Genomic DNA, 21,203 nt, shown 5'->3' on the forward strand with positions numbered 1-21,203 from the left:
ACTGATAGGATGATGGTGAAGAAACCAACAGTTTTTTGTCCTATCCAATTTTTTAAACATTTCCAAAAACAGATCAAATCCAAGTCAATATGATGGACAGTGGAAACAATTTCTTTCACTCCTGAGATCAAACTTACAGTGAACTTTTAAATGTGGTGTTTACATCAAAATGATTTTCATAATAGAAATTTCAGGTAAACTAATATTACATAAGGACGGGGGCTGAAAAAGAAGACCCTCTAAGCTTCTCATTCCATAATTCAGCTACTGATGTTAAGAAAAAAAGACGTCAGCAGTACCTTCAACAACTGCTCTAGCTTAGAAGGTGACAAGAGAAATTCCTCAACAGGTTCTTCCAATTTTTCTTTCCATATAACCATCCCAGTCTTTATAAATTTTTACCTAGCACCATCATATTAAAATGTTATCTTTCAAAGTGCTCTCTAAATCCTATGTTACAAAATATCTAAATGCTAATCACTACCCAAATCAGCAGTTACATAGACATTAGGTAATTAAAACAGCACAGAGGTAAATAACCATTATTACAGTACAGTGGAGATTCACTGAGCCTAGCTGACATCCACACACTCCTACAGGTTATCAGAGAACCCAGAAAACTCATCTGCTTTGTCAATTCAAGTGAATTATATTTGCTTTTTAAAGTAATCTGCTTTAAAAAAAAAAAAAAAAAAAAAAAAAGCCACCACATCTATTTTGGCTAGGTATATTATACATGGCATGCAAAGAAAAATTACTATTATTTGCATAGCACTCAAACTCCTGATCAAAAGATAATCTCAACATTTTAAAAAGGGTAGATTTTCACATTGGTATATACAAATAAGAAATACAAGCTACAGTTATTTTTACAAAGTAACACAGATGAATGAAAAACTGTGTTAACAAGAGTTCAATCTCCAAATGAGAACAGAGTGCAACATGCAACGGAAACTCTAGTAAATACTGAAGACTGGAAGAAGCAGGATAGAAGACATATTACCAGAGTAACAAGCTATAAAATGCAAAGCAAAACCATTTTCTAGCAGCATCCTCTAGATAAGAACTAGAAGTTACAATCATTCTTTTTTCCATACAATTCCAGCCATGACAAATTGAACATGCAAATGTAAAGTGATACATAACCAATGGTGCAAGGGAAAACAACACAGTCACTCTCTATAGAAACCTGTCAAGCTAAAAAAATTTTAACATTTCTTCTCACAAAATATTTAGAATCTGTCAGTGCATTAGTGTTAAAGTGGCATTAAAAAACTTCTGCAATTTTAACAGATGCAGATTATTTTCAAAATGCATAGCATCTACATTTCTTTCGAGTAGGCACCATGATATTTACACCAGTGCTAAGAATTCTTGGTGGAAACAGCCATTTCACTGGATTTCCTACTATTTCTTAAACATCTATTCTTGTATGCAATCTCAAATTCAACAAATACTCACCAAAATTCAAAAATATACCCTATGAATATTAAAAGAACTATATACAACATTTCTAAGACACAGGTTAATAGGCTGCCTTATATGTAATATTAAAAGAAGACATTATTCAAGTTTGACAGATATTGAGATGAAAGGCCTTTGGGTTGGAAGCATTTTAAAAAAACAGTGTTTTAGGCTGAGAATCATTTGAGCCCAGTTTATGACTAAGGCATTGCATAATAAAATATATATTTCTATTTGGTGCAATGTTATATTTTGGAATCTATTCTGTGTCCAATGGTGTGTTTTGTCACTTTAGTAAACACTATAAAGCACACATTTTCAACAATTGAAACCAAACTTTTACAAGGAAAAAAACCAAACACTAAATCTATGTTTTATATTAGGCTGTTTATAAAAAATACTTTAACAAACTTATTTTCTACTTTTTATGGGGGCAGTCACCTGATAAATAAATGAAAACAGATTTTGAATGAAGATAAATGGCAATGCCAAAAATCCACCTGCCCCTAACTCATGTCCAAAATCTCATCCAGAATGGGAATGAGGGTAAAGGGGGAGGGGAGGAGATAGTTCCAATTTGGGTTTTTATTTTAATGTATTTTTAAAGCCTCCAGAAATATTCCACCTAAGAAAGGGCTTCTGTTCTGAACATCGGAGCAACAACCATCAGGTGTGTTGTCCCCTGTGGCCATCTCCCATCCCTGATCTCCTCCTATCGCCCCTATAAGGACGTCCTCTGACATTTCGGTGGTACTGATAACCTTCATCCCGGCTTCTGCTCGGCTGCCCTTTCCAGGTCTCCTCGCCTCTCACGTGTTGGTATCCACCCCTACCAGAATAGCCCCAATCACTTTTATACTTCCTGCCTCCGTAAGTTTGATTATAGAACTGCTTGGATCTGCCACTTCTCAGAATATTAGACACTTCATTTTCATCTTCTGAACTCTCTTCTTTTGGTCTTTGCACTCTGCTATCCATAGAGTTGGCCCCAGGGCTGACCACATCAGCAGCAGTCTTTGGATCTTTAACTTTCTCTGGTTTTTCTTTCAGACTTTGGATGGTCCTCTTAGGCTCAAGTTCAACAGGCACAGTTTCTCTCTCTCTGTTTAGAATCTGAGAAGGAAGATGAGACTTTCCCTCTGCTCCAGAAGGTGCAGAAGCCAGGTTCAGATCTGCCTTTCGTGTCTGGGATAACTGCTCCGCTCGGCCTTCGTGTTTGCTGCTCACACTTGCTTCAGGGAGAGTGTGTACAACTTCACCCCTGGCTTCTGGAAACTCATCTACTGCTAAGACTGAACCACATTCTTTAGACAGATCCAGGTTTTCCAGAGGCAGATCCAATTCTCCTTTCTCATCAGAGGGCAGGACAATATTCTGCCTCATTACGGGATTTTCTATGAATCCCTGAAAAGGGTACCCATACCAGATATGAGGAAAGAAAGGAGGTGCAATGGGAACTGGGCCTAAGAATGGATTAGGGCCAAAGGACGGTTGTGGGTACATGTTCTTGCCACTTAGTGACTCTTCATATTCAGCATGAAGAAGCTGCCCAGGGTTCTCAGATTCAAGATCAGCCTGGTAAGACAACTGTCCATGACTTTCAGACACCTGAGATGGAGGGATAACCAGAGGTGAAGAAAATGTTGGTGGTCCAATCTCTGCCTGAGGCATCTGACCATTAACATTGGCCTCAGTCTGCATAGGAAAGTGTGCATCGGTACAAGTACAATCACTTTCATTCTGAGCAGAAGGAGCTTCTTGGAACCAAGGATTATGAGGATACACAGGTACTGGAACTTTTGGGTACATCCTGCAGGCTGCCAGGTAGGCCTGGTGCAAAGGGTACAGGTAAGAATGTGGGGCCCACATAGGACAACTATATGCCTGAAAGAGATACAAAACAGTAAAGTAAACAAAAAAGAAAAATAAAAGAAGTTTAGGTTATACCCATCTCAAAATACTAGGCTCAGGAGAAGTTTTTCATATCTACAAACAACACAAATGTACAGTGCAAACAGCAGATCACTGTCATACCCATCAGGAAAAAGAAAATCCTATTGCTGCTTCAAGACTCCATCCTTTGTTCCCATCTTAAAACCAATCCAAAGTCCTGCTAGAGGCTAACAGGAAACATCATCTCTATAACTGGCAGCTTAACTAGACCTGCATTCACTTCTGGTTCTCCCACTAACTCAATGTGTGACCCTGCCAGCTGGTTAACTTGCCTGGACCTATTTTATCAGGAAAATGCTGATAGAGTACTAGATGATTTTTTTTTTTTTTTTTGGGGGGGGGGGGGGGTAACCAGGGATTGAATTCAGGGGCACTCAACCACTGAGCCACGACCCCACTCCTGTTTTGTATTTTATTTAGAGACAAGGTTTCACTGAGTTGCTTAGTGCCTCACTTCTGCTGAGGCTGGCTTTGAACTCGCAATCCTTCTGCCTCATCCTCCCAAGCCACTGGGATTACAGGCACGCACCACCACACCCAGCAAGTAGATGAGCTTCACTGAGTCTGGAAGCCCTAGAGTACTCCAGGTGCAAAAATTAGGTTGGACCCTCTATTCAAAGGATAATGTTCAAAATGAAATACTCCAAATCTTTCCTCTGCAGGGGTTCAGTTAAATACCAAAATACAAGAAAATACTATTAATAATATTAAGAAAATACAACCAGCCAATTAAATAAAGTCAACATTAACTACATAAATGCAAAACTAGGTGATGAACACAGCACAAGGCCTTATGAAACTGGTCACTAGACCAGGGCAGGGTGGGTGCTTCATTTCCTATCCGAAGTATCTAGAACTCAGAGAAACTAACTATAGACAGCCTAGCACTGATAAGAGTTCTTGAGCCCCTTTTGAAGTTAAGCTATTTTTATGTGACTACTTTCCAACGGAGAGCCCTCTGCTGTGCTAGTGAACATACATAAGCCTCCCACTTTACATACTAATACTTTCATTTGTTATTTCCTTTGGTCCTTTCAATAACTGAGGCAGGTAGCAGAACCCATTTTACAGATGAACAAAAGTTAAGCACAGAGATACTAAATGGCTTACCCAGGGATATACAGCTACAAGAGGTGAAAGAGAACTTCAAACCCAGATATTTCATCCAATTTCCCAGTAAGGACATTTCCATGAGGTCACTGGGATTATGGTTAATTCCCGAATGTACTAAATTAAACCATCATTAACTAAGAGGTAAACAAGCAAACACTGGAGCCTCTATACCACTGAAAACATCCTGGCACAATGCTGAAAACTCTGGTTCTTAAGATATTTGGTAAACCTGAGGTTACTGCCTGATAGAAAAAGACAATACTATGGTAATAATTTAAATCAGAATTAACTTAAAAATAAAACAACTTTAAAATGATAAATGTAAATTACCTTCACTCCAAGATTGAAGAAGAATCGAAGAATGTTCTTATCTGAAAATGAAGTATTCACTCATTAAAACTATACATTCACAAAGCATTTCTTTGTCATCTCAATCAATACACAGTTCCTAAAGACCATTTTACTTACTAGAATTGCATTTTCCAGCCTGTGATGTAAAACATAAAAATGATAGAGCCAAAAGTCAGGACGGGCGCAACAGCACACAACCTGTAGTCCCACCAACCCGAGAGGCCCAGGCAGGAGGATCCCAAGTTCAAAGCCAGCCTCAGCAACTTAGCAAGGAACTGAGGAACTTACCAAGACCTACCTCAAAGAAAAAAAAAAGGCTACTACTATAGGCGATTCCAATTCCATATCTTTTCTCTATATTAACATCTAATCCCAAAATGGCTTAAATTGAGATTCTTATCTGATTAAAACTAAATCTGGATGAAATAAACTCAGGTGTTGATTTCTTTTCCAACTTACCTGTGAAGTTTTAAAAATTATGAAATAAAAATGCTGGGGAGAATGGTAAGATCAACAGAAACCTAACTAAATGATACCATGATTAGTAGGATAGTATAATCCAGCTATTCATTTGCCACTAGCCCATACCAATATAAGCTCAATGACTAAACACCAACTCTCCACATAAATCTGGGTAGGCATTCGCCATTTTAAAGGTGAAAATGTGCAAACTAAAAATGAGAACTACAGATATAAGATCCCTAAAAATTAGGAGGAAACCAAATTTTAAATGAATTAAACAAAATAGAATTGTACATATAGTATTCTACTAGGAGTTACTACAAACATTATATTCAATCTCCTCAATAATTATTTTAACAGATGAAGTAGTAGGAACAGCATGATAAGTCAGACTAGTGTTGAGAAAACTCAGTAATGTTTAGGTATCTAATGAATGAAAATATCAACCCCTTAAGTCCCAAGTTCTCAGTTCTATATACACTTCAACAAAACTGACAGAGGCACATTAAAATAGGTTAGAAATCATAATCTAGAGCTAACATATGTTATGTTAATACTCACTATTATCATATAATATAGTTATATAATTATAAATTATACAATTTTATTAGTATATACTATATTTAAGCTCGTACACATGTTCCACATGTGGAATGATGGGACAAAATGTCAAGACCTTACATAATTCAAAATGGTTTCAAGGTTGTTTATGAAAAATGACATGGGAGAGAACCATTACTAAATACGAAAATAATTTCTTAAAAAAAAAAAAAAAAAAAATGAATTGGACAGAAGTGAATGACCGATAGCCAAACTTCTGCTATCTTTCCCAAGTAAGTCCTTCTTCTGGCTAAGATACCAATCCTCTGGCCTCCACTTACATCTCACTCGATCTATGTGAACCTGGAGCAGCTCACCTTTAGGCAGGTCCTCCCCAGTCTGACACAGTGAATAAGGTGGTGCAATGGCTCGATCTCCCTTTTCATTGTAAGGAAACCCAGGATACAGAGGGTCTTGATAAAGGCTCAATGTCTGAGGCAAAGGCATCAAGGGCTGGTTAACTGCCTGGATTGACACAGGAACTGGAGAGGGTGTTAAATGAGCTTGGGACACAGCAGAATCAGGTCCAGTGGTCAAAGTCTGTGTCACTGACAAAACAGGAATTTGAGCAGGGACACCTACAAAAGAGGGACAAGAATCAAAATCTATAAAAGGTAAAAATAATTCACTAGAAATACAAGTTTATATTACACTATAAAGTAAATAATGCTACAAGTGAAACAGCTGGTAAAACAGCATGTAATTAAGCAACCTAACATACTACTTCTAAAATCAACCAAGGACACTCCAGGACACAAAAGAAATAAGCCTAGGAAATAAGCTTTGAGTCAATATCTAACTGTAGCTCTCAGAAGACACAGGGTCTGCAAGGAGTCAAACTGGGAACCATAAAGAGCTACTCCAAGGGAGAAGCACACTGTGGTGCCAGTTAGTGCAGAGCAATCAAAGGAAATGGTGGTGATAACTAGCTCAAACCCCATGGGACTAGGATTACAGGAGTACACCTCAATCAACCACAGAAAGACCTCCGGCCCACCCACATTAGAAGGAGAGCAAAGCAGAGGATCACAGAAAGCTCCATGAGGCTCTCCACACTTAGTCCTTCTCTGCATTCAAGCCTCAAGAATTAGAAGTCTGGCTTGAAAGCTTTTTTGCTGATTGTTTAGTTGGTAAATTTTTCTCTAACCTGTTGGTCCAAAAGTTGTAGGTTCACTTGGCCAAGCTGGCACAGTGGCTGGTAAAGAAGGCACCGCAGGAGTGAGATGTACCTCTGGAGAAACTAAAGGGGAGCTGGATTTGACAGAGACACATGTTCTGCTGGCTTCTAAAGAGGGTGAGAAAGACAAAAGGATCATTTTGCTTAGATAATAATTTTAATCACATGTATCTTGAGCTCCTTATATACAATTATTCTGCTCCTATTCTGATCTTAGAAAGAAAAAAAAAGTAGCCAAAAACAATATGCAAACAAAATCCCAACCAAGTATTGCCTGCCCCAAGTCCCAGAAGCCACAGAGTGTGAAATAGTACAACCATGAAAATTCATGAATTTAGAAAAGCTCCCTGCACAGACATGCCATGTAAGTAAATGACTTAGTCTTACTAATAGAAAGGATGCTGATTAAAAGGCATTTAGCACTGAACTTTCTACTTTTGTATTAGACCAAGAACATAACCGCTTGCCAGACCTTCTGTTTCTTCATCATTTTACTTATAAATTTGTGAAATTGTTTTTTTTTTTAAATGTGTATGAAATAACTGATGCAGATGATGCTTCAAAAGTTAGGTTTTTGTTGTTGTTGTTTTTTGTTTTTGATAGCAAGGATTGAACCCATAGATGCTTAACCACTAAACCACTTCCCCAGTCCTTTTTTATATTTATTTAGAGACAGGGTCTCACTGAGTCACTTTACGACTTCGCTAAGTTGCTGAAGCTGGTTTTGAATTCTTGATCCTCCTACCCCCAATCTCCCAAGCCAATGGGATTACAGGCATGTGCAACTGCACCCCAAGTTTTAAAATAAAATAGAAATTCAGTTTTCCTTCAAAAATCAAATGTTAAAGTTGAACCACCACAAACTAAGACAGGATACCAAACATAAAGGTAACAAATATAAACTTATCCAAACTAAAGTCAAAAGAATGGCAAAGATACGGTTATAAAATAAAATATATAACACCATTAACATTGTAAACTAGCCAAGACCAAAATAAATTGTAGAAAAATAATAAATGCATCCAAATTGTGATGCTAGAATAAACTTTCCCATTTCCAATGGAGATGTTTCCTATTTTAAAATGATCACATACAGAGAACCAAAATGCTCAGTGTCAAATGCAAAAACTTACGTACTTGTTCTACAGGAGACGGGCACTCTAATTTCTTTGACTTTGATGGTGATGAAACTCTTGCACATTTATCATCATTAGTATTCTTTAGAAGGAAAAAGAAGGCATGATTTTTATATTTCAAAGACCCACATTCCAGGATAATAGCAATTTCCTTTATCATTCACTCCACATGCATCTATTGAGCCCTGTCATGACTGAAATTTTTTTCCAATTACAATTGGTCTTCAATAGGTAGGTTAGTTTTGCCAATGTATCTTTACTCTATCAAACTACTGGGTAGTTTCTACTTGGGGCATGGCTTTAAACAATCTCTACGGAGTGATAGAGAACGAAAGCTACTCTGCAACTATTCAGATAAGGCATCCCAAGGTACCTTGAAGACACAGTTATGACTTCTGAGCATGAGCCAGAACATAAGCTCTGCGTCATTTCTCTGCTTCTCTTCTATACTAGTAGTTATAGAATGTTGAAATCACTTCTACCTTCTACTCTTTCTTACTGTAGCATCAGTGTTAAAAAAAAAAATGCAATTAGTATTTTAAATTTTTACCTCCAATGTGCTTGACTCAGGTTTTTTATCCAAGTGAGTATGTCCATGGATAGGTTCTATAACAGATCAAGATTAAAAAGGGAAAATCACCCACCAGTCAGGTTTGAGTACAGAACAAAATATAAAGAAAGTCCAAAGTATTATTTAAATCATGTTTAGTCAATGAAAAATGCAGTTTTCAGAGTAACATTTAGGCCTTAGCCTAAGTCAATGTTTTCCTCCACAGCTGACATTAAATATAGAGATAATAGATAAGCTGCTTCACAATTTAAAAAGTACATTTCTTCCCAAATTAGTAGTCCCTCCTTTATTTACATGGGATACAATCCAAAACCCACCAGTGTATTCCTGAAAGTATAGGTAACACCAAATGCTACACACTACAAGTTTTCCTACATATACATAGATATGATAAAGTTTAATTTATAAAGTAGGGACAGTAAGAAAGTAATACCAATAACTAATAGTAAAATGGAAAAATCAGAAACAATATTCTGTAATAAAATTCAGGTGAATATGCTCTCTATCGAAATAGGCACACTCCTACATTGCTGGTGGAGTTGCAAATTGGTGCAGCCACTCTGGAAAGCAGTATGGAGAATCCTCAGAAAGCTTGGAATGGACCCACCATTTGACCCAGCTATCCCACTCCTTGGTTTATACCCAAAGAACTTAAAATCAGCAGCCACAGTGATGCAGCCACATCAATGTTCACAGCAACTGAATTCACAAGAGCTAGATTGGGGAACCAACTGAGGTGCCCTTCAATTGACGAACGGATAAAGAAATTGTGGTATGTATGCACAATGAAGTATTACTTAGTCACAAAGAAGAATAAAATTATGGCATTTGCTGGTAAATGGATGAAGTTGGAAAATATCATGCTAAGTGATATAGGCCAAGCTCAAAAAACCAAAGGCTGAATGTTTTCTCTGGTAAGTGGATGATGATACATAACAAGGCGGGTGGCAGGGGGAAGAGAAGAATGAAGGAACTTTGGAAGGTGTAGAGGAAAATGGGGTGGGAGGGGGTGGGGGACAGAAAGATAGTAGAATGAAACAGACAGTATTACCCTATGTACATGTATGGTTACATGAATGGTGTAAATCTACATTGTGTACAACCATAGAAATGAACAACTATACTCCATTTGTGTATAATAAATCAAAATGCAGTCTGTAAAAACAAAAAAAAAATTTTTTTTTAATTAAAAAAAAAAGAAAAGAAATATCTTTCTATTTTCTCACCTTTTCACTCAACGGAAGCACTCCATGGCTCCTCTTTTGCTTACTCAAATTGCCAAATCACTACTCTTGTGCTTTGGGACCCATTATTAGAACAAAAGCACTCAATATGTCAAAAGTCAATCTGATAACCAAGACAGCTACTAAGTGACTTATGAGCAAGTGGCATACATAGCATGGATACACTGGCCAAAAGGTTGATCCACATCCAAGTGGGTCAGCAAAAGATCTCATTGTGCTGCTCAGAATAGCATGCAATTTAAAAATTTATGAATTATGTCTGGAATTTTCCATTTAATATTTTCAGACCACAGCTAAGTTCATATAACCAAAACTACAGAGAGCAAAATTGCCAATGAGAGGAAATTACTGTATATGATTTGAAATTGAACAGAAAATCTTTTCCATCTGCTTTCAAATGAAGAAATAACACACCTTTGTCTTTTCGTTCTTCTGGATCCATTCTCCGCCTGCTTCCTTTCCTATCACTTACATGTGATGATTTTCTCTGAACACATGGGTTGCTACTCTGAGAAGGTGACTGACTCATTGATGAGCTCTTTAAAATGAACGAAACCCAACATTTGTGTTAAAAGATTATTCACAAAAATATGAATATCTCTGTAATAGTATACTTCATACTTCTAATTAAGTCTCAAAATTCATAGCCCTAAGATTTTTATATTCCTGAAAATAAAAATCATAGACTCTAGAGTCTATTTTTAAGTATATGCTCTATATTAACAGATGACTCAAACGAAGCCTTAGACAAGCAGACCTTCAGACTAATTAGTAGTTAAGACTTCATCATGTCCTCATTTGGGGAAGCCACCCTGACCAAACCTTCTCTGGGCAACTTATATTCTCTGCATAAACAATAGCATTCTCCGTACCAACCTTCAGAGGAAACCAATGTAGAGGAATGGTCTTTGTGGAGGGGGAAAAAAAATCTAAATGCAAATTAGTAGATACAGTGCATCAGGATTCTATCACTGAAAATCTAGTATCCGAGCAAATCATATAAGCTCTGTAAGAGATTCAACCTTCCAACTATCAAACAAAAGATTGCAATAAGTTATATTTTTAAATTGAATTATTATTCAAGGTTTGAGGTTCTCATTATAGTATATATCTCATATAGCAACAGAGAGGACCCTGGCCCTCTAAGGAATTTTCCAGAAAACAGACCTTAGACACTATCAATTCCAATACTAGATCAATCTCACTAAGTCTAAAGATAATGAGAATGAACATGAGCACAATGGTGAACATCTGTAATCCCAGCCTCCAGTGGGAGGCTGAGACAGATATACTTTTAAGTTTGAGGCCAGCCTCAGCAACTTAGTGAGACCCTGTCTCAAAAAATAAAAGGACTAGGGAGGGGGCTCAGTGGTAAAGCAACTCTGGGTTCAATCCTCAGTACCAAAACAAAAAAATTTATAATAAAAAAAAAATTAACTATAAAAAAGACTTCACAATCTGTCCTTGCATTGTAATAGCAATACCTTTCACATTCGCTAACTAAAAAGCAGCAAAGAAATATGAATAAAAGCTTAAATGATTTGTAGTTGTCTTTATGAAAGTTGTAGAAAATTGACACATGGGACATGAAAGATAAATGTACTTAGCATACACACAATGCCCTATGTATCTGGGCACCTCTTCAAATAATTCGCAACTCTGTGCCAAACTGAACAGCTATACCAGATAAGTTTTTTCAATGAGGTCTTCCTCAGACCTCTAAGACATTCCACAACCAGAAAACAGACAACTAAGTGTATGAGGCTTTAATGTTTTATGCTCTTCTATTGGGAAGTCTCTCCATTTTGCATGTTTAATCCATTGTTACCAATCAGGATCATAGGTCATTTGAGTACACTTACCAAGACTTAAAAGCCCATAGAAACAGGGTTCCCAGCATCAAGAATGAACCAGTTACCCATCCCTGTCCTGCCCATGAACCTTCTTTACCTGCATAACTCCCCAAAAAGAGTTAAGGAAACCTGAAGGTTAAGAACTCTTCTTTCATCACAGAAACATTCACTGCAGATAGGGTCTGACACATGGAGCAAGGACAAAAACACAGGACTACACGATACTATCTGAACAGTGAGCATTCTGAAAGACAGCTCTTACTTATCAGGTCCTGCTATATTTAATAAACATTTCAGAGTGTTTATATCTTGTAAAGGGTTATATGAATCATGAACTGCTCTACAATGCACATTATTTTGGCTACCATATTAAATATATGCTCATATATGCTCCAATTTATTTGCTAACTATCACCAACTTTTCAATATCTCTAGACCTATCTTTATGCAAAACAAGAAAAAGAGAATTAAATGAAAATAACTTTCAGTTTAAAAAAATAATTTAATAAGCCCACCATCAGAAACCTATTGTTTAATATAGAAACTATACTAAGACTTCCAAACATTAACCTTTAAAAATTCCTTTTATACATACAGAAAGGGCTGGGAAAGCCTGTTCATCTCTGTTCTGAATCTCATAGAGTAAACGAGACTCTTCTATAGCTTGCTTCTCTCTACGCTCTTCTGGCGACAAGCCAAAATAGTGAGATTCTCGACTTGTATGATCAAACTCTTCAACTCTCTCACGTTCAGGTTTTCTGTCAAATAAAACATTCTTGTCAGAAAAAAAAAAAAAAAAAAAGACAAAATGTATTGAGTACCCAAAATAATCTATTCCCCACTATAAATTTTTGACTAATTTAGCCACATTAGCATTTTAGAACTTTTGGCAGCCTAATATGTTTCACAAATGGAAACTCCTATAGTATTAGAATATCTCACTTATGAAACACACGATGGGGGAGAAAAAGAAAAGAAAAATGTAATTCACTTCCAAGTTATACAGAAATTATTAAATTTCTTTTTAATCAGGGCAGAAATACAAGCACTATGTACATTCTTTACACCATATTCCAACACTTCCGTAAGAATTTGCTCTCAAAAGGAGTTATTAGTTCAGGTCTTAAAAGCATCCTAATTTTCTAAATAAAAGGCAATGATTAAATTAGCCACCCGCACCATACTCCTGCTTGTTGATGAAACCACCATAGGACATGAAAGCTGAAAAAAAAAAAGAAAAATTAAAAAGTGCCAGATTGGACATTAACTGCACAGATAATACTGCCATCACCTCAATATAATTTTGGTCAAGGGAGGACTTTCATGAATTATTATAATTCATGAATAAAATTTAGTAGCCTATAATACAAATGGTTTAATGATTATTTAAAGCAATATGAATACGTTATCTACCATGTGTCAGTTGTGCAGCAACAGGAAATGAAAATCCAAAATTTAGAGAAAAAATACATTGTAGAGACATAAAGAGTGGGCGGGACACCATGACACTTTACTTCTGAATAACAAACAGCCATGTCATGTTCACTGGCAATCACACTGGACTCAGCAATTCATCAGGAGTCTAGAAAATTAACACCACTTTATCACTGCCTCCTACCATCCAAAAGTTACTGCTACCCTATGGTTTTCATCTTATGCTCACCTGCCACACAGAATCCTATTTCATTAAGCTTGAAAACAAATATTAAGCAATGACATTTCCTGTGTATCAATATTAAATGAAAGCATACATGTAGTCCTGCCTGTTTTTGTTGTTGTTTCTCCTTTTTCCAAAAGAAGAAACATTATCAATGAAGAAGAGATTTTAAAAAATTAAGATGCCGTAAAAACCCTCTAAAGAAGAAAACTAGATCACTGGGAAAACACAGAAAGGAGACTACAGACAGAAAAACCTTTTGGATGTTTTGGATTATGAATAATGTGAATTAACTTCCTATCCTAAATAACTTTTAATTTTAAAAAAACGGATTTTAAGTATCAATATTTCTTATGCATTTATTTCCTGAAAAACATGTTCAGATACCTAATCCCTGGTACATGTACATGTGACCTTGTTAGAAACACAGTATTTTTTTTTTTTCCTCAGATGTAATTCCAGTTGAATTGAGATCAACAGGAGAGTGGGAAGACCTAAACCAATGTGACTAGTATCCTATAAGACACAAAGACAGGGAAACACCAGGTGATGACAGAAGCAGAGACTGAAATGACACACCTGTAAGCCAAGGAATCCCAAGGACTCTAGGCAACTCCAGAAAACAGAAGAGGCATGGAACCTCTTTTCCCCAACAGCCTGTAGACTTGGGCCATGCAACAACTGACTTCAGACTTCTAATCCCAGAACTGAGACAATCAATTTCCAAGCTTTGAAGATGACTAGTGTTACAGTACTAGGAAAACTGACTGAGAACTGATAAACATCAGTAAGAACCTACAACTGTCTAACGATGCTACTATAAGATTTATCTTTGAGGGCAAAAGGTTAAGTACATTCCTGAGAAAGGGGAATGCTCAAATGTCATAAATAAATCAACTAAAGCCCAGAGCTTGACAAGGGATAAGGAAGTCACTGATCAACAGTAATCTAGGAGGCTCAAGCCTCAATGGAAGACATGGTCATGTGTGCCTAAGGAAGAGATCTCTATTCAAGACACTGTCTCAGAGAAAGTTCCACAAAAGAGTTATAAACTACTCATCAGAAGAGCAGATTAGGGAAAAACTCAATTCCACATACCACTGGAAAAGTATGACCCTTAAGTTCATCTTTTTCTGGATATTTATTTAGAATGCCAATATTCGTAAGTACACAAATCTAAAACTTGCAGCCCTGTTCAGTATTAGAAACATTACCACAAATTATCTAAACTTATCAGAACAAAGTAAACCAATAGTTTGGATAGCTTATGTTCCTGTACAAAAGGGAGCATCCTCACCCTCCAAGGATTTAGAAATAATATCTGGAATCCAGTATTAATCATATAAGGCACCATAAAACTATTAAATACCAGAATAAGATTTGGCTAAAGATCTCTGAAGCCATTTGAAAAAATTAAAAAATATAGACCTTTTCTCCTACAATATTACCTTGACTTTGTTTAAAAAGGATTATAAAGAAATGAAATCCTTGCATGGTGTTTTGCCAATACTTTTAATACTACACTACAAACAAATATATAAGTAAAAAGTTATAACTATTTAAAAGCAGGCAATGTGGCAAATACAAGAAATGCCTCTCACCTGACTGCCACTTCTCTTACATTCAGGAAGGTTACCTTATGATCTGTGAGGGTGTCCTGCTAAGATTTTTGTGCTCACTGGAGGATTTCTGAGACTGGGACCCTGAAGAATGACTAGAGAACGCGTGTTGTCTTACTCCTGAAGGATGCTGCAGGCGAGGAGGTAGTGCTGATGGGGCTTTTATTGGCTTGCTTGGATTCTTTGGCCCTCTGTAATCCATGTCTGTGGCAAGAACCCAAAACATCTCATTGATTTTCCTATTTAAACAACCCCAAATACTGCAATCCCTACCCCACCCCCCCACCCACAAAAAAAAACTTGATATATTCCTACCAGAATGAAAATTTTGTCCGGAAGTAGAAGGTTTTTTCATCTTCTTTCCTGACACTGTGTTCCAGCTTTCTGGGGGAGTTGCTTTGAGGTTCTTCGGTGTAGATCTTCATAAGGAAGAAAGAGACTTTAATAACTTAAAATATTACTAGTTATACTCAAAACAAAATTCTCCATAAACATTTTATTGTCAACAGATAAAATTTTCTAGTTTCTTATATCAAAAACAAATCAGAATTCAACTACAAACAACATTTTGCAATCCTGACTTAATTCTAATAAAATGACGTATGCTTAAAAAAATGTACTTCCTACAACATGGAAGATTAAAAGGCCTTAAATACAGTTTAAGCAGAAGACTATAAAATTAAGGAATGATATTATGCCATTCTACTGCCTAATGGTACTGAAAACATCTATTAGAGAAATGGTGTGATGTTTGGATTTGCTTTAAATATTCCAATTTCATTCCTATTTAAATAATAAAGTATTAGGGAGAGTAATTAGAAAAGATTGTCAAATGCTGCTGAGTTGCTGAAACTGGGTATTAGTGCTCTGTTATATCCTTCTTACATTTATGTATGCTTAAAATTTTCCATAGTAAAGCTTAAGGTATGATTTTACCACCTTTTTCTCTAATAAAGGCGGCAGCAACCAGAAAAAAAGGTGTTCCAAAATAATAGTTTAAACATCAAGTCAACGGCACTTCACTTATTCCACCTGAAAGACATTTCCCATAGATGCAATGCAACACTAAATGAAAGTAGAAATTAACATGCTCCCCACTCTCCAAAGCTCCTATTTTACAATGCAGTTTCTCAAATTGCCTTTCTGTACAATGACGCATTTTAAACTACAGGCAATAAAACAAGTATTCTTTATTTAAAATTTGCCAACTTGGAAAACAGTCAATTAGAACTCAAACTATTTTTCTAAAGATCTGACTGAATATACTTTTTGCACATGGGCAATACCTTTCATTGAAATTGCAAAGACACAGGAATATTTAGAAATGCTCATAATTACATCAAGCTAAATGGAAGCAGCAATAATGCCTCTGCTGAAGGGTAGTACATACTTTTTTCCTAGTTCTTCAACCAAAACTGGTCCATTTTCAGAGTGTACCCCTTGAATGTCTGCATTAAAAAACTTTCCATTGTGATCCAACCTAACCTGTTGAACAATGGCAGAAATAAAAATCAGTTACCTGCTTCCTTTGTATTCGTGACCAGTTTTAAAATTTTATTCTCTCTTTTGATTAAAGAGAAAATAAACGTTTTCTGGGAGCTCTCAGCACCCAGACCTCCATCACACTTATATCTAAAAGAAAAGCTTTGTTTATCCTTCCAAAATTTTTCTAGGTTGTTTTTATACACAGTTGAAGGAGAAGCTAGAGTACAATCTATTGAAGCTCCAAACAAGAGATAAGACACAACAAGCCTGCCCTGGATCTGAACACATGCCTGTGGCACCACATGCCTGGGCTTCCACAGCAACTATTATTATAGTTATGAGAATCTTTCCATTTTTCTGATATTAAAAATGTGTAACTCAGGGCTGGGGAGATAGCTCAGCTGGTAGAGTGTTTGCCTCACTAGCACAAGGTCCTGAGTTCAATCCCCAGTACCGCAAAAAAAAAAAAAATACTAAAAATGTGTAACTGACCTTTCTTTCTCCCTAAAAATAGATATGTCAACTATTCTATAACATGCAATTGGTAATATCCAACAGCAGTGACAAAAGAATAAGCCTTAAGGTTTGCTATAGTCAAACAGCACACATTGAACTATACACCTGTCAATCACTGCACTGGTAGCAATATATACATGGTACTGCTTTAAGCAACCTCCTACCTTTATGAGATCAACAATCCCCAAATTGATATTTCATTCCTTCTTAATAACAAGAACATTTTCCTTTCTTCAAGTTTAAATTCTTATCTTCATCAAGAATTTAAGCCACATCTGATTACACACCTGAGTCATCTTATTTTCTTAAAGATTTTATCCAATTTATCCAATTGTTTTATCCAAATTAAACAAACAGGAGAAACAATAATAAAACACTCCAAAATGGAAAAACTACTTCACCATTTATTTTATCAATATTTACTTTGCCAAAATGTACTTTTAACCTCAAAGGAACGATGCTCGATTTACAATAACAAGTATCACAATTTTACCAAGATAGCATTAAGATAAACGATCATCTCTTCTCTGCTAAGTGGGTAGGGAGGGAGGCCTTGAAGCTCTTACGTTTACTCTTCTGTCTTATTCTCTTTCAAGTTTTCCAAGACAGTATAGTAAGAGCTTCCCCAACTGCTGGACAATTAGAACACATTTCTGACAATTCCATATGCAAACATTGAAAGGAATTATGTCCTCTTCCTCTTCAGATTCCAAGTACACCAGAACAGAATACCATTAAAAGTTCTGAAGATTAAACTCCACCACTGATGCCCCAGATATAACCCAATTTATCATAAGATAAATGAGTACTTCCTCTACAAGTCAAGAAAAATTGCCTGTCAAAGGCTGCTTTAAAAGCAACACTTTTTAACCTGGAATGATGACACCACTTGAAATCCCAGCTACCTGAGAGGCTGAAATAAGAGGATCACAAATTTCCACTCTTGGCAACATAATAAGACCATGTCTCAAAATTAAATTTTAAAAAGGTTTGAGGATATTGGTGGTTGCGTGGCCCCCAGGTTCAATCCCCAGTATGACAAAAAACAAGTACAGAGACAACACTTTTGATGGAGACCATTTCTGATGAGAAATTAACTTCTGCACTGTGTGTGTGTTGTGTGTGTGTTTCAAAATAACAGCACTTTTCCATAAACAAAGCACAGGATCTCTCCAGCCTCAGCATTACTGAGACTTTGAACTAGATCATTCTTGGTTGGGGGTGGGGAGAGGCATCCCAGAGCACTGTTAAGATGTTTGGCCACTTCTTTGGCCTCCACCCACTAGATGTCAGTAGCACCCTCTCAGTTTCAACTATAAAAAAAGTCTCCAGACTGTTAAATGTACCCTGGAGAGTGAGTGGGCCAAATCACCCCATAGTGAGAAACACAGATCCTGTCCAACTTTTCCCATTAACCACCAGCTACTCAAATCCAGTGCAGTAACTTATTCAAAACAAAAAGCTAATAATTAATCTTAAGGCTCTTCCTTCTTCCTTACTCTAACAGGAAAACATTATACATCAAAAATCTTCCAGGAAGATTTTCACAAACCAAACAAACTGACCCATAAAGTCAAGTTTGAATTAGTTCGCCAATTGTAATAAAAATACCTAAACATCTCAAATGTTACTGTTTCTTCTTGTTCCTTTGGTAGTGGGGATTGAACCCAGGGTCCTGCCCGTGCTAGGCAAGGACTCTTCCTTTGGGCTACAACTCCAGACATTTTTTCATTTTGTTTTGAGACAGGGTCTTCACTAAGTTGCCGATGCTAACCTTCAACTTGCAATCCTCCTAGCTCAAGTGTCCTGAGTCACTGGTGTTTCCAGGTGTGCACAATCACACCCAGTTTATTATTACTTCTTTGAACCAAGTAATCCCAACAGCCAAATTCTTTTAAAATATCATGTACTGGAATACTACAGTTCAAGATACAAATTTGAGTATTTAAATATCAAAAAGCTAACCACTTGCGACCTATTAAAATGTATACATGATAAATATATTCTGAAATCCAAATTAGTAAGACATTCAAACCTCAAGATGTTTTCTTGGATCCTATTAGAAAAAGCAATGTTCAAGTAAAATATTTTCTTTTATACAAATTGCTTACTTGGCATTTATCTCCAACTTCATATTGTAAACCAGCAGCAATGGAATAATCACGTTTTTGTTGAGCTGTAAAAAATAACAGTATCAAGTGTAATTAATTATTTTCAGAAAGCAATTTTAGCAAAAATTCAGATTTTTAACTCACCTTGTTTAGACTTTAGCCAAATTTCATACTCGACATTTCTATACACTGCTGGGTTAAGTGACTTAAGAACCTTTCTAGACAAAGGCAGACGAGAAGAGCTCCCATTGTTCTTCTGGTGCTAAACAAACAAAATCAGGAAGTCCAATCAACACAGAAATATTTCCGAAAACATTTTTGTTAGAGAATCTATATACAAGAGTAAAATCTAATAATTTTAAAACTTCAAAAAATTAGGAAGCAGTCAACAAAATTTCTTGCTGAAAAGATGTTCCTAACTCTACTGAAAATAACTCAGAAAAAAAGCTTATGAATTCATATTTTCATATTGAAGAACAAGTTAAAACCATTTTTAAAAAATACCTCATCGCCTGACAAAGACTTAAATCCATTGACATCATTAGCAGTAGTTTTACTCCTACAAAGAAAGAAATACAACCATAATTAGGAACAGAAAAATTTATTTGCATGCGATTAACTTCTACCTCACCTCAAAATCTAAAAAGCCAGTGCCATACTCCAGCGAGTTCATACAAATTTTAGCATAAGTATACAATACAAAAAAATATATATATGTGTGTGTATGTGCGCATCTATATGACAGAAGTCCAAGAACAGAAATAATTCTTAAAGGTTCAGTAATCTACAACAACAACAAAGAAATATACTGTAGTAACAAGGTGGACAAATGTGAAATTTAGAAAGAGTCAACATAACAATGTCTTTTCTATATACAGGGAGTCCTTTCTATATACAAGGAAGGCCCACTTTAAAAACAAACAAAAAAAACCAACCACTCCAAACAAAACTAAGGGAGGATTCACAACCAACCATTTCATTAAAAACACAATATAGCCCAGCCAACTGCAAGATTTGGCAGGAGGATCTCAAGTTTGAGGTCAGCCTCAGTAACTTATCAAGACCCTGTCTCAAAACATAACAAGGATTGAGAATGTAGATTCAATCCCCAGTAACTTTAAAAAATAAAATAATGTTTTAAAAAATGCTCCACCAACTGGCTGTTCGGTCTTCAACACAACCTAAGAACCATCATCTGAATTCACTGTAGTATGCATACCTATACATCTTACATTAACTCAACTATTTGAGCGCCTACCTGCCAGGCACTATAACCAAGGGGCTAAGGTCCTGCAGTGAACGAACAAAAACTACACCTGCATGAAATGTACAATGCCATGAGAATATATTAAATGTTGGTAAGTACTACTAAGGGAGAAGACAGGAAAAACAGTTTACTCTGCAATGGAGGCTCAAAATAATAAAAAATAAAATGAGAAATGAGGATCGGTATTGATAAAATTTCTTATTTTTCTTTTTCTGTGATGCTGGGGACTGAACCTAGGGCCTTCTGTATGCTAGGCAAGGACTCTACCAACTGAGCTACATTCCCAGCCCTGAATGTCTTTTTGAATAAAGACAGACAGTGGGACAACAAACCATAAACCTATTGAGTATTCTAGGCAGATAAAACAGAACATGCAAAGGCCCTGAACTGCGGACACGTGGCTGATGAGGCTAAAACAGAATGAAGACAGGATGCATGGAGATGAGGTAAGAGTTCTGCCTGCATCTGCACCTGTACGCACTCTTCTGGCCTACAAATCCACCTCAATACTTCAATCTCTAGTTTTCAGGATACTTTCCAAAACTTCACCCTTACACTCAGCAATATTCTTAAGACTAGACTAGAAAGTCAGATGTAATTTCCTGTACTTCAGAACCCACCTAT

General features: G+C 36.4%; 1 protein-coding gene across 1 annotated transcript in view; it reads right to left on the reverse strand.

Annotated features, from left to right (window-relative positions):
* Positions 1-629: 629 nt before the first annotated feature.
* OTUD4 (OTU deubiquitinase 4) overlaps positions 630-21,203 on the reverse strand; it is a gene marked incomplete at its 5' end in the record, with an annotated part of 41,714 nt that continues 21,140 nt past the window's right edge. Inside the window, 15 exon segments of the mRNA XM_079154145.1 lie at positions 630-3,348; positions 4,861-4,901; positions 6,261-6,521; positions 7,091-7,189; positions 7,192-7,228; positions 8,258-8,338; positions 8,807-8,862; positions 10,486-10,609; positions 12,520-12,682; positions 15,218-15,404; positions 15,516-15,619; positions 16,591-16,685; positions 19,313-19,377; positions 19,457-19,574; positions 19,817-19,871. Of these exon segments, the coding sequence (XP_079010271.1) occupies positions 2,131-3,348; positions 4,861-4,901; positions 6,261-6,521; positions 7,091-7,189; positions 7,192-7,228; positions 8,258-8,338; positions 8,807-8,862; positions 10,486-10,609; positions 12,520-12,682; positions 15,218-15,404; positions 15,516-15,619; positions 16,591-16,685; positions 19,313-19,377; positions 19,457-19,574; positions 19,817-19,871 (2,704 nt within the window). The 3' untranslated portion in view covers positions 630-2,130.

Source organism: Sciurus vulgaris (assembly GCF_902686455.1).
Source record: "Sciurus vulgaris genome assembly, chromosome: 9".
NCBI classification, from domain to species: domain Eukaryota; kingdom Metazoa; phylum Chordata; class Mammalia; order Rodentia; family Sciuridae; genus Sciurus; species Sciurus vulgaris.